At 37.9% G+C, this 15,198-nt stretch overlaps 1 protein-coding gene across 1 annotated transcript; it reads right to left on the reverse strand.

Moving 5' to 3' along the window:
* Nucleotides 1-13,827: 13,827 nt before the first annotated feature.
* LOC128661596 (mas-related G-protein coupled receptor member D-like) lies at nucleotides 13,828-14,796 on the reverse strand. Its single transcript, XM_053715831.1, has one exon. The coding sequence runs from the start codon at nucleotides 14,794-14,796 to the stop codon at nucleotides 13,828-13,830; it is 969 nt and encodes a 322-aa protein (XP_053571806.1).
* Nucleotides 14,797-15,198: the final 402 nt, after the last annotated feature.

The raw sequence follows: 15,198 nt of genomic DNA on the forward strand, positions 1-15,198 counted from the left end.
TTAACCCCTAATCTGCCCCCCACGTCGCCGCTACCTTACCTACACTTATTAACCCCTAATCTGCCGACCGGACCTCGCCGCTACTCTAATAAATGTATTAACCCCTAAAGCTAAGTCTAACCCTAACACTAACACCCCCCTAAGTTAAATATAATTTTTATCTAACGAAATAAATTAACTCTTATTAAATAAATTATTCCTATTTAAAGCTAAATACTTACCTGTAAAATAAACCCTAATATAGCTACAATATAACGAATAATTATATTGTAGCTATTTTATGATTTATATTTATTTTACAGGCAACTTTGTATTTATTTTAACTAGGTACAATAGCTATTAAATAGTTAATAACTATTTAATAGCTACCTAGTTAAAATAATTACAAAATTACCTGTAAAATAAATCCTAACCTAAGTTACAATTAAACCTAACACTACACTATCAATAAATAAATTAACTAAACTACCTACAATTACCTACAATTAAATCAACTAAACTAAATTACAAAAACAAACTAACACTAAATTACAAAAAATAAAAAAAGATTACAAGAATTTTAAACTAATTACACCTACTCTAAGCCCCCTAAAAAAATAACAAAGCCCAATCAGCCAATAGAATGCGAGCTCAATCTGATTGGCTGATTCAATCAGCCAATCGGATTGAACTTGAATCTGATTGGCTGATTCAATCAGCCAATCAGATTTTTTCTACCTTAATTCCGATTGGCTGATAGAATCCTATCAGCCAATCGGAATTCGAGGGACGCCATCTTGGATGACGTCATTTAAAGGAACCTTCATTCGTCATTAGTCCGTCGGTGAAGAAGGATGGCTCCGCGTCGGCTGCTTCAAGATGGTCCCGCTCCGCGCCGGATGGAAGAAGATAGAAGATGCCGCCTGGATGAAGATGTCTGCCGGTCCAGATGTCCTCTTCTGCCCGGATAGGATGAAGACTTCGGACCCTCTTCTGGACGGATCGGTGATACCCGGCTGGGTGAAGATAAGGTAGGAAGATCTTCAGGGGCTTAGTGTTAGGTTTTTTAAGGGGGGTTTGTGTGGGTTAGATTAGGGGTATGTGGGTGGTGGGTTGTAATGTGGGGGGGGTATTGCATGTTTTTTTTACAGGCAAAAGAGCTGTTTTCTTTGGGGCATGCCCCGCAAAAGGCTGTTTTAAGGGCTGGTAAGGTAATAGAGCTGTTAACTTTTATTTTAGAATAGGGTAGGGCATTTTTTTTATTTTGGGGGGCTTTGTTATTTTTTTAGGGGGCTTAGAGTAGGTGTAATTAGTTTAAAATTCTTGTAATCTTTTTTTATTTTTTGTAATTTAGTGGTTTTTTTTTGTAATTTAGTTTAGTTGATTTAATTGTAGGTAATTGTAGGAAGTTTAGTTAATTTATTTATTGATAGTGTAGTGTTAGGTTTAATTGAAACTTAGGTTAGGATTTATTTTACAGGTAATTTTGTACTTATTTTAACTAGGTAGCTATTAAATAGTTATTAACTATTTAATAGCTATTAGACTTAGGTTTAGTGGTTAATAACTTTAATATAGTGGGTTAGACTTAGGTTTAGGGGTTAATAACTTTAATATAGTGGCGGCGGTGAAGGGGGAGCAGATTAGGGGTTAATAAATGTAATGTAGGTGGCGTTGGGCTCCGGGAGCGGCAGTTTAGGGGTTAAACATTTTATTTAGTTGCGGCGGGGTCCGGGAGCGGCAGGATAGGGGTTAATAACTTTATGTAGGTGGCAGATTTGCAAATCAAAATTCTTCTACAAACAGAAGCGAGGTGGATACACCGGTTAAATACGGTGCAACCAAATGGATTGAACACTGTTGTGGATTGGCATTGTTTTTTATAAAACAATGGTCCACCATGCACCTCCTGAGATATCCAACACTGTGGTGGGATCTGCCTTCCATTTTTTCTGTTTTGATGAGAGCCACAATCCAACAATATGTTTAAATAACAATATATTAATTGATGAAATATGTTGATTGGCCATTCTATATGTGGGTTTACTATTTATCATGGCTACCCAGCCTGCTGCTAGGATATAGTCGTTGCGTTCATGGGAACCGTCATCCCCCTATTTCCCTATCTTTCTGTCTTTTTTGTCTTTTTTTGCCTTGTTGTCCTTTTTTTTGTCATTAAGTTTAGGTATATTTAGACGTGGTTTCTCTCTATGACTTACTTTAGATATGTGGGCGTTCATGTCTTCCTTTTAAATGTGCACCATTAATTCACATGATGGATTATTCCTGTTTTATTAAGTAGCCATTGTGCATTTAACATACTTTAGGTACCTCACTTATTGTGCTATTTCTATAATGTATATATTTGTATACAATAATAGATGGGATTTAGATGGATGTCATTTCGTTTAAATGTCACTGGTTTCTCCTTCACATTCACCATGTTACGGGCATGTATTTGCCAGTCTATGTGGCTTATACACAGAAGTGTGTTATATTCAACCGGGATGTTTACATCGGTTGCCATGGTTCCCGAACAGCTCGACTCCGACCTCTAGGTGCGATATACCCGGTGACGTCACGTGGTGTTAGTTTCACACCCCTCCTCTCACTTCCGGTTTCGGGGTTGGCGTGGTCAGGGCTATGGCGGCTCCCAGATCGCATAACTGCATTGCTTATAGGATAAGGTAGGTTTTACAATTAAGCCACAGATCCTTTCCTAGCAGTTTATACCATATTGAGTATCACACATACGAAATAAACAGAAGGGCTGCATCAGTTGAACACTTTAATCATTACGTTAACAAGTATTCAGTACACATAGTAAGCCACGTTTTTTTTTAAGTTTCAAATAAGCTTTATTAGCGAAATGGTATAACAAAAGCGACAAACATACAAGTATGATAAGTACATAACAGTATTCAGTATTATATAATATTTTGCAGTTGTACAATTAACCAGAAGCATTTCGCGATATAATAGATATTCAAATCTAATCTAACAGCCCAGAAAGCGGCGTCAGGTACAAAACCACTATACGCTGACTATACTAATAAGACTATTCGCATAGACTGTGTTTATGATAAGAACTATCGTATCAGATGATTCTTCTTTTAAATAATAAATAATGCGTATTAAAAATTATAGTTCATCGAGTACAGAACAATAAGAAAAGTCTCGTTTCCACAGCTTACTTTTTACACACAGCTGTGGGCCAAGCTGTTCTCGATGTATTAATCTCTAACTAGTAGGAAAGGAAATTTGGAGTAGGGTGGAGTAGTCAGCCTTCAGGAGAAGGGGAGTGAAAAAGTTAGGGGGGGAAGAGAGAGAAAAAGACGAGAAAAGGAAAAAATAAATAAAAAAAATTTAAAAAAAATAAAGGGGGCGGGGATTGGTGCATGAATTGGGGAATGGAAATTGTGTTCTCTTATTTCAATCTCAGTTACAGATAATTTTACAGAAAAAATTAGATTCCTCACCCTTCCCAGTTTAACAACATCAGCTCGTGTGTGCCCAACTTCCCAATTTTAAGGTAATGATATCTTTCAAGTCTCAGCAAATCGGCTACCCTGTTCTTCCATTCTTGTATATTGGGAATGCTCTGTTTTTTCCAATATAAGGGAATTAGACCTTTTGCGCCATTAAGCATCAACAGGAGAAGTAGATACTTATCCTCCCCAACAATTTTAGGTAACTGGTGATATAATAAATAGCAAGGGTTAGGAAGTATGATAATACCAAGTACTCTACTCATTTCAGCCAGTATGTTGTTCCAGAAAGGTTGTATCAGCGGGCAGGTCCACCAAATATGCAAAAGGGTTCCCTCCCCCCCACATCCTGTCCAGCAGTTCCCGCTTGTGTGTGGGTATATATGTTTTAGTCTGTGGGGAGTCAGGTACCACCTACTTAGCAATTTATATTGTGTTTCTTGTATCTTGGCTGATACAGAAGCCCTTCTTGTTCGATCAAAAATTTTTTTCCAGTCCTTGTGCTCTATCTCAAGGTCTAGTTCGTCTTGCCAGGTCTGTGTGAAAGATGGAAGAAAATAGTCTTCTCCCAGCAACAATATTTTATATAGTTGTGAGATCAAATGGGTCGGGTGATGGGTCATCATACAGAGAGTCTCAAAGGGAGTCATACGTCTTGTCAGATTATGTTTGTCTCTGTGAGTGTCAAAGTAGTGTCTGATCTGTGCTATTCTGAACCATGAAGCAAATACTCTATTATCCCATACCGCCAAATCCTCCTGGGATTTCAGCTTGTCCTGTTGGAGTATATTATGTACAGCCGATTCAGCAAGGCCATAGGTCCTATTCGGGGAAGAAAGGCCAGTTAGGAAACCCAAATCAGGATTTTCTCTGAGTGGGGTAACTGGTGAGACAAAGGTGGAGATATGAGAGGTCTTCTTAATCAATCTATCCCAGCTCGTTAGTACATTGTCTATCAGAGGATAAAGCTTGATCTCAGGGGGTCTGTGTGTGGGAGAAATCCACGCCAGAGCGCCTACATTTCCCCTCTTTAGGATGGCATTGTCAACATGTATCCAAGCTTTTTGAGCTGAATTTTGGCACCACTCTACCAATCTCTGGAGGGATATTGCCCTTTGATATGCTTTCAAATCAGGCACTCCCAATCCACCTCTATTCCGGGGTAGGAATATAGTTCTCCTACCGATTCTCGGTTTTAGATCCCTCCAGATATAAGACTCCATAGCCGATTGTATTTGATGTATGATGTGGGAAGCTGTAAATGATGGGATAGTCTGCAGGATGTAGAGTACCCTTGGCATCACATTCATTTTGACCACTCCTATGCGGCCTAACCAGGAGATGGTTTTGTTTCTCCAGTTCGACAGATCTCTAAAGATCTCATCTTTGATGTTTTTGTAGTTCAAAGTCACTATCTCTTTAATATTAGATGTCAAGATGACACCTAGATATTTCAGCTTATCCTTTGCAACTCTTAATGGACAGTCTTCATCTAGTTTCCCAAACTCGGCCTTAGGAATTGTGATATTCATAATCTCAGACTTTGAAGGGTTTAACAGAAAGTTTGATACATTGCCGAAGAGTGTGAATTCTTCAATGGCCATTTTGAGGGATTGTGTCACATCCGATATCAGCAGTAGGACATCATCAGCATACATGGCAAGCTTATGTGTGGTGCCCCCTATACTGATTCCACTGATCTCAGGGTTTGTTCTAATCCTGTTTGCTAATACTTCGATCGTCAGAGCGAACAGGAGGGGAGACAGGGGACAGCCCTGTCTGGTCCCATTGCGTATAGCAAAGGTATCAGAAAGGGTTCCATTTACTCTCACTCTGGCATTGGGTGCTGAGTACAAAGACATTATCCAATTTGTGAGTTTTGGTCCAAAACTGAATTTTCCCAATGTGAGCCGCATAAATGTCCAACTGACCCGATCGAATGCTTTCTCAGCATCGGTTGAGACCAGGGCCAGCGGGATTGAATTGTTATGCGCATATGTTATCATCTGGAGAACTTTGAAGGTATTGTCTCTAGCCTCACGTCCCGGTATAAAACCCACCTGGTCGGTGGAAATAAGATGCGGGAGATGTCTATTGAGGCGATTGGCAATTACCTTCGCTAGTATCTTGATGTCTGAGTTGAGCAACGAGATAGGGCGGTAGTTCTCCGGCTTACTTTCTGATTTGCCTGGTTTGAGGATCACAGCAATGTGGGCCTCAAGCATTGTATGAGGTAAAAAAGAGTCCTCCGACAGTTGATTAAAGAGATTTAACATTTTCGGCGTAAGTATTTCGCCAAACATTTTGTAGTACTTGGCTCCGAAGCCGTCAGGGCCTGGGCTCTTGCCCGACGTTATGTCCCTGAGGGCTTGCTTAAATTCCATAAGCGTAAATGGGGAGTCCAAAGCTTCAGAGTCTTGCTTCAAGAGCTTTGGGGTGTTAACACTAGCAAGATACTTTAACATCTTGGGTATCTCTTGTTCCCGAGTAGGGGAGTTTCCCCCTATTCTATCCGCATTCTGGATATTGTATAGAGTTTCGTAGTAATATCTAAAGATCTCAGCGATGGACTTCCCATCCTCTCTAGGTTTCCCATCAGGGTGAGTCATACTATGCACATATTGTTTCTTTTTTTTCCGGGCAATAGAACTGTTGTCTCAGAACAAGGGCCGCTTTTTGATAGTCTTTTTGCAGGAACTTCAAGAGTTCCGCTCTCGCTTGGGACAAACACTTATTAAGTGTTACGTCTGCTGGTGCTACCTTGTGTGCACACTTCGCTTTTTCCACTTCAGAGAGGAGTTTCTGATATTTCACTCTCCTACTCTTAACTATCCTGGCTTTCTGCTTAAGGAAGAGGCCTCGGATAGTACACTTATGGGCCTCCCATATCATGGTAGGTTGCGTTTCGCGTTTCTGATCTTTCATGTATCTGAAAATATTCTATCAAGGCCTTCTCTATCTCTAGTTTAAAGAGTGGGTCATCTAACAAGGTATCATCTAGCCTCCAAATGTAAGGTGTGACAGGGGCATTAGACCATAGTATTGAACATGTAAACGGGGCATGGTCTGACCAGGTGATGGGAAGTATATTGCTACAAGTAGCAATTGTAAGGCCAGTTGCATCTGTAAACCAATAGTCTATTCTCGAGTATTTTTTATGAGGATGGGAGAAGAATGTGAAGTTCTTAGATGTGGGGTGATGTGATCGCCAAATGTCATGTAATTTTGCGTCTCTGAGTGAAGATGTTATGTGTTTGAGGGTCTTATGGGGAACACTGGAGATTCCATCTGAGGTGTCTAGGGTAGGGTCCAAGGGGGCATCCAAATCTCCCCCAAGGAATATTATACCAGACTGTAGTTCCAGAACTTTATGGATAACCTTTTGAAAAAAGGTTTGTTGAGATTGGTTGGGACAATAGACAATGACTAGAGTTATGGGTCTACCATATAGTAAACCTATTAGCATCAAGTACCTGCCCTCTGAGTCTCTGTATGCTTGCGTAAGCTGAAACGGTATATCTTTGCTGAAAAGAATGCCCACCCCATTTTTTTTTTAGGGCCGGATGCAAAGAAAGCAGTGGGATATTGTTGACTAAACCAACGGGGTTCATGGCCAGTGGCAAAATGTGTCTCTTGCAAGTATACAATATTTCCACCTAGCCTATATATGTCTCGTAAAACCATGGAACATTTAGCTGGGCTGTTTAGGCCCTTTACATTCACAGAAAGTAGCTCAATCTCTCGGGGTCTAGCCTCTGTGTGTGAGGACGTCATGTTAATGACGAGGAAAGTGAGAGAAAAAAAAGTTATATCAGGGTAAAGATGGTGCAGAGGGATATGTAAAGTTAAATGGGGGAGAAGAAGGAGGATGCAGGAGGAAAGAAGAAAGCGACCTAAGTCGTTGAGCAGTAGATAAAAGTAAGGTCAAACCTATGTAGTTGACAATTTAATCAAACAATAGTTCAATAATGTAACATACACAGGCATGCATCAATTGGAAAAATAATTAAGACTAACTATATATAACAAAAGCAGGGGTATTGTTCCCTGCTAGTCTACACTATGTAGAAAACTTTTGAAAAACATTAAATAGAAACAAGTACAGTTGTGTGTTGCATTTTTGCAACTTACTCTTTATCTGTTCAAAAAGGAAGGAAAAAACTCTAACATCAAACATCTTTCAGATAAGATAGTAACCAGGTGTAAAAAGTTATAAATCATGTGAAGCAATATAGATAGTGATCAAAGTACACCTTATAGGGGTAGACTCTTCCTCTCACTTCGACTGTTGTTGGGCAAACATATTATTACATCTCCCTGACTTATGCCACTCTAAGGGTATCCTACTCATCTAAGCTGAGTGTGCCATTTAGTCTGGATGGATATGTAGGATATGCGATGTTCATTATACTGTCATCAGGGGTAGTACGTAATTGAACCAAGCTGGACTATAGCTCAAGGGTGTTATAGGGATGTAACTGCCCATACAGTACCATTTAGGAAATCTACTGTTATCTTAACCTGTCTATTATCTATACACATGTATCAATCTCAACGAGAGTACATTCAGTAATAATGAGCTAGGCATTTAATGATTTAAACCTTCTTGGAGTTGAATCTCCCCTACGCTTCCACTATCAGTGGATAATCTCAGTATATTGTCTGCGTGGCACGTGATATATGTGATGGTCAGTAGGTTATCATCTAAATAGACATGTTTTTGGGCCATATTAAGTTAAATCTGAAAGGCTTTTGTAAGTGCGTTATAGGACATCCAACTACATTGAGGAAGCTTTTAGACTGTCTAAGCAGCCCATAATTTAAATCTGGATAATACTCCCAATCATCACATAAATATTGAACCTATCACAGATATGCATATTGGTGTCTTAATAATGATAATACAATTGTTAGAGGCAGTTAACTATCAGGTTACATTTAAAGAATTGCTGACTATGTCATAGTAGAACTTCAAATTGGTTCAGCACACAATGTCCAATAACTTTAAACAGTAACTTATCTGAGTCAACCCTCTATGTCCGATCGAAAGAATTATGTCAATCAGCTCATTGTAAGAGCCGGGCGGCCCAGAGCAGCTGAGAGGGTTATTACAAGGAAGTTTCTGCTGGTCACTCTAGATGATGCTGTATCTCATTGAGTTCCCCCGCGGCCTGTCCCTCTAATGCTGCGGGAGCCTTAGAGGGGAGTCTGATGTTTAGGCCCAAGGCCTGGCTGAAGGAAGGCAGGTCGGCAGGGGTCTTGAGGATGTGCGTGGTGTTATTTTTAGTGACAATGAGGCTTGTGGGGAAGCCCCATCTGTAAGGAATTTTGTTAGCTTTCAACGTAGACATGACAAACCTAAGGTCTCTCCTTTTCTGAAGGGTAGTTGGACATAAATCGGAGTAAACCTGCAATTCATCTCCTCTGAATTCGATCTGTTGTTTGTTTCTAGCCAATCGAAGAATCTCCTCCTTCTCTTTAAATGATAGAAGTTTTAAAATGATGTCTCTAGGAGGGGCCCTTCCTGGGGGTTTGGGGCGCAATGCCCTATGCGCTCTCTCTATCTGAATGTCAGGGCAGAAATCCTCGTTTCTGAGGTATTTAACAAAATCTTGGATGTATGTTTGGATAGCAGCAGATTCTACTGTTTCGGGTACCCCTCGCAGTCTGAGGTTATTCCTCCTGCTGCGGTTTTCGAGATCTTCAATTCTCTCTAATAGGGTGTGCACAGTGTTCTCTTGGGCCTGTAAGAAGCTGGTTTGATGTTGGAGATCTGAGCTAAGGGCCTCTTGTTTTTCCTCTATCTGAGTTACTCTGTGATCAACAGCTGAGATGTCTCTTTTTAATTCTTGGAACATAGACTTAAAATCTCTCATCGCCTCTTTTATGTCCTCTTTTGAGGAAAGACGCTTAAGGTCATCTTTGGTCACACAGTTCTGATGGGTGGACATTGTCTCTGCGTTGTGAACCTGTGCTGCAGTGGTTTTCAGATTTGTATCTGGTTTTGTAGCTGTAGGATCGTTATTTATTAAATAATTTTCCAAGATGGTGGGCTGGGTGCTTTTAGGAGGTCTAGTATTTATTTAACTAGACATCACATGTGCCAAGATAGTCTGTTTTATATAGATGGAGTTACCAAGCAGTATATCCCCTTTCCTCCCTTATCACTCAAACAGATAGAGCACGGTTATGAATTATAAATCAGCAGTGAAAATCAGCGACATTAAGTATAATATCATTTACTCCTGCACAGGCCCAGGACACTGATATGGAGGTTCTTAAGGCCGGGATTGTATATTTGGGACACAGTATTACAGGCAGAGTCACTTTGCTAATTTACCCTTTAAAAAAATAAATGTTTACGATTTATTCTGCTCAAATAGCTAGGGTGCATTCAGGGTATTCACATAGGATAAAGTCTGTAAGGCTCCAGGCTGGCTGTCATGTGAGCTAGTAGTGAAGAGCCTTTATGTGGTCTATGATAAGCCCAAATATTGCTGCCCTCTGTGCTTTGAAAACGTTTAGACTGAGGTCCGGTGTTACCCCGGTGTCTATATTACCTGTCTGGGAGTGAGTCCCGAGTGCTGCGCCCCCCTGCCATGTGGCGTTGTCTTTATCGTGCAGGCCCAGTGCTCCTGAACTCTCAGCGTTAGTGCCGCATTGTTTCCGAGGGTTGCCACACTCTCACCGCTGGGTCCCGGCTTCAAGTCTTGTCTCGCCGGGTTCAGACCCCCCAAGTTGCCTTAGACTGATATCAAACAGGCAGAGACCCGCAAAGCTCGCTCACTAGGCCTCACCTCTCGCACGTCAGGAAAGTCCGTGCTGTGTCAGGAGTGCTCCGGCGTTGGTCAGGTAATCTCCGGCTCTTCTTTTGTGAAGTTATTTGTAATTAAGTCGGAGTCGTGTCTCTCTCATACTGGCTAAACAGTCTAGGCAGGGATATTTTCTTGGGCACAGCGCTCCTCTGATGGATCCAGTCCGAAGAGAAGGCCTCAAACTCACGGTTCCCTCCCATCACATCTCTGCTAAGCCATCCGGTCTTATGACCTATGCCAAGTTAGTGAGCTGTGCTTAAAATATAGTGATAAACATTTTATATACTAATTTTGTGCCATGAGTGTACTTGTTTTAAGTGTAGTTTTAGCAGGGACTACAGAGCTTGTTTAGAAAGCAGCCATTCCAGTCCGTGGCTAGGCTCCGCTCCCCAACATTGTTATAAACTAAGCCATAATGGTTCATCATTTATCTGGTTGTTTGGCTATTATAGGTTTTTATACTGTGTCACTTCATCTATTCTGTGTTTATTATCACTCATTTTATGAATGATCATATTTAAATTACCAACCATTGCCATGTCACTATTGTTTACATTATTTTGTTTAGGTGGTTTCCATGACTGCTGTTTGGCGTTTTTTTGGTCTCATTTTGGGGGAGGGGCTATTGTTTTGTTTGCTCTATAAATTGTTGGAGTTGCCATTACACTATGTCTGAGGAAGGGGAATTTTTATCTCCGAAACGTCACAGTAAAAGTGTGTTTTGATATAAGACCAGTGAGTGCCAGTTTTTTGTTACCTGTATTCTACCCGCTACTAGCTACCTGGCTTTTGGAAGTGAGAGTGCTCTCCTGCATGTTTATATATATATATATATATATATATATATATATATATATAAGTGCATTGGAGCCCTTTGCAGTTAAGAAGATGAAAATATGAAAAATCATATTTATTCTATATTCATATTTAATAAAGTGTTTATTTATTTACTGTAAATATTTCACATTCCAATGTTCTTCACATAGTTGAATATGTTCTAAGTTTTCTTAAATAGATATTAGTATATATATATATATATATATGTATATATAATTATCTACAGTATATATAGGTATAGATCTATATTTTACCAAAAAATCATTATATATATATATATATATATATATATATATATATATATATATATATATATATATATGTGTGTGTGTATTTATGAATAAATAGAACATATTCTGCTATGTGAATAACATTGAATGTGAAATATTAATATTTTATGTCAGGTTAGCGCCCTTGAAAAAATTGCGATCAAATTGTCATGACTTGTTAGTTTTTTTCCACTTTTAGCGCTCCATTGAAGTCTATGGGAGCAATATTATACGGTTGCAATATTATAACTGACTTTTTGCATGTGTCGGGTTTAGCGCTTGTATTAAAACTTTTTACTTGAAACTTCTAATACACGCAGTATCCAACGCACGCAAAAAGCCAAAGTTGAGCAGTGTAAACAATTTAGTGAGAGCAATAATTTGTGCTCCACTTGGAATCTAGCCTTATATCGCTTAACTTACAAATTTATATGTACAATTTTGTTTTTACAAAAGCATGCAGTTGTGGCAATAGAGGAAATTCAATAGAGCCTCAGATGGGTATCATTTAGGTAATTCACTAAAATGTTATCTAAAATTACGTAAGTATTGGCGTAAAGTAAGGGGCCATATTAGTCTTATTAGTATGAGAAAAAGGACTTCTAAAGAAGAATAACAACAAAGGCATATTCTAAAAATGCACTTTATACATAAACTGTGTCATTTTTATGTACAAGCTGATACATTTATATGATAAATGTAAAATACATTACACAGCTTATTTGTGGTATAAAAATAATAACAACAAACATTTAATTTACAGCAATTTATCCATTTCAGAATAAGTAATTCATATAATGTATTTATTCCTCCCTTACTAAGTGATACACACTATAATGCAATATGTTTATTTATTTAGTAAGGATAATCAAAACTCTAATTTCCTTTGCATAAATTAATAGTTACCTTAGTGAAAAACATTCCCATTGTTTATACTAGAGAAAGAAAGAAATGGTAAAGAGTTGGTTAAGTGTAAAAGACAATTAAAGATGAGGGTCTAAGATATGAAAACTTGTGAGGTAACCAAGGTTACAAAAACATCAGTAGTACTGCGACAGGCACTGGTAATGACAGATGTGTAAGCCAATTGTAACATGACATTAGTTGTATATATTCTTACATCAAGGGTTGAAGAAATTCAAAATTATGTAAAGGTTTAATCAAAATCAGTGACATACTTTATAGGGACAGTAAACACCTTGAGATTTGTATATAAAATGTTAAGTTATGACTAATGAAACAACTTTGCTTTATATTTTCATTATTTATTTTACCTCCTTTTCATGTAGATTAAAAAATTAACATTTTATAATACCTAGAAGTTAAACTACAACTTGTTGATTTCTCAAAGGCTACCTGTGCTCTATATCTGTCCCCAATTGTCTTTAATTCATAACAACTCCAAAACAAGGCAGTGACACTCTATAGTAATATTATAGCAAACATTATATCCCTAACATTAGGACCACAGCCCATATTGGCTCCACTAAGGCAAATGGTAGGTGTAGTTTGGTTATTGATAAATTATTGCAGTAAAAATTATCATTATTTGTTTTAACAATGTTATGCCTTGACTGATATGTTATTCTATAGCAACATAACAGAAATGCCTTGTTATTACCAGGTGTTTACTGTTCCTTTTCCAGTGTACATGAAACTTGTATTATTCAGGCAATTTTAAACAACTTTCCAACTCACTTCTATTAATACAGTACATTTTCTTAGTTATTTTGGTATCCTTTGTTGAAAAGTCAACTCCAGAGCAGCAATGTGCTACTGGGAGCTAGATTCAACAAGAATACCAATAGAATAAGACATATTTGTATAGAAGTAACCAGGAAAGTGGTTTGCTGTATCTGAATCATTAACCATTAAAAAAAATCATTAACCAGAAGTAACCAGGAAAGTGGTTTGCTGTATCTGAATCATGTTGACTTTACTGTCCCTTTAAATAGAAATACAATATTTATCGATTTTTATATAATGCACTAATATTTACTTTAAATGGATAATATTTTTGTTTTACAATTATGTATTGATGTTTTAAAGTCAGCTTTATGTCTCAGATTGTATATTTATTATTAACATTGTTATCACTTTAATATATTTCCATTATTGACTAATACAATTTACCTTTTGATCTACAGTCAACTTGACAGCAAGATCTTATTTATTTTTCTTACAAATATGTTCATCCATACAGCACACTGTAGCATTGTGCGATTTGTTGACGCCAATCTGTGATCACATGATATCCTGGCTGGCAGTGATACAGACACATCAAAAGGGAAGCCATGTTTGATTTAATATTAAACAAAACTAAAAGAAAGTTTCTCTGGACATTGTACCGTATGAATTCATCATTTTTTTTAACACAACAGAAATGGAATCTAGCACCTTTACAGAAAATAATGCAACTTGAGGCACTATTGACTTGATTCAGTATACACTTCTTTGCTGGTTATTTTTTCTCTTTGCCTCTTCTTCATGGAAAGCTCTCTGAAGAATCTCATGTATGGAGACTTTAGGTGTTGTCTTTCTGTGTCTCCCAACAATGAAGTAAATGTAGGGATTCAGTGTGCTATTAAGCACTGTGCAGAACACGCTGGCATAAAATAAACTCACTATATGAACATCAAAAGGCAAAAGATTAAAGTACATAAGAAACCACATAAAGCTGAATGGAGTAACTGATAAGATGAATACAAAGACTGTAGTAATAATAATGACATACAACCTTGGTGGGTACTGTTGTCGTAATGTTCTTTGTATCCTGAGGAGCAGAATAAGACTTGAAGTCACCATTAATGGCAGACAAATACCAATACTTATAACAAATGTCATTATTTCAATTCCTGTACATGTATTTGTCTGGGCCATAAAATCCTTCGGTGAACAAGCAAGATTTTCAATTAGACTCTCAGAGCAGCCAAGAATCCAAAGACAGATACACACAATGGAAGACTGGTTCTTTCGTCGATTACATTGGTACCAAATGGGAAATAAGACAGCCAGACACCTTTCTACACTAATAGCTGTGAGGAAGAACATTCCAGAGTATTGTGCAAAATCATAAAATATCTCAGCAAATATATACAATTGTTCTTTTCCTGTAAAATCATCATTTCCCCCAATTAATTTATTAAGCTGGATCCCCATTATAAAAACAGTGAACGTTAGAAAGAGGAAGTCAGCTGCTGTCAGGTTTATAATATAAACAGTATATTTGTTCTTTGGAATCCTAAAGCAGAGGTACCAGAACACTATTATATTTCCCAACATTCCAAATAAACAAAGCGCTACGGCACACGAGGCTGCAATAGCAAAATGTATGCTCGCATTTACACCAAAACCGCTTTGATCTTCGCTTGTATTTAGACCCGTCTGACTTGTTCCATTGAATTCCATGTTACTAGTTTTGTTGTTCAATTTGAGTCTTGTAAAAAGCCTTTGTGTACCCTATTAAAAACAATAAAATAGATATTTTACAAAACAAATATATGACCCATTTAATTACTTGCATTAAAAATAATTCTCCAAAGCAATATTTTGAGCTGTTCATTCAGAATTTGTTTGTTGATAGAATGAGAGTGAGTTTAGTATGTCAGTCTCTGAGGGCAAAGATGAGGGGCTATGCAGTAGTTTAGTAATCTTTAATTGGCATTAACCAACTTAATGCCAATAATTTTTTTAAATCTTTTTTCATAATTTTAGACTTTCAGCCAGACTACGAGTTGTGCATTATGAGTGAAAAAGCATCGTTATGGCCCATAATACGAGTCTTATTGATATAGTTGTATCGCACACCTT

Source organism: Bombina bombina, chromosome 5 (assembly GCF_027579735.1).
Source record: "Bombina bombina isolate aBomBom1 chromosome 5, aBomBom1.pri, whole genome shotgun sequence".
In the NCBI taxonomy this organism is placed as follows: domain Eukaryota; kingdom Metazoa; phylum Chordata; class Amphibia; order Anura; family Bombinatoridae; genus Bombina; species Bombina bombina.

Bases quoted from the DNA above. Each gene is read 5' to 3' on its own strand.
- LOC128661596 (XM_053715831.1), bottom strand. From the start codon at position 14,796: ATGGAATTCAATGGAACAAGTCAGACGGGTCTAAATACAAGCGAAGAT.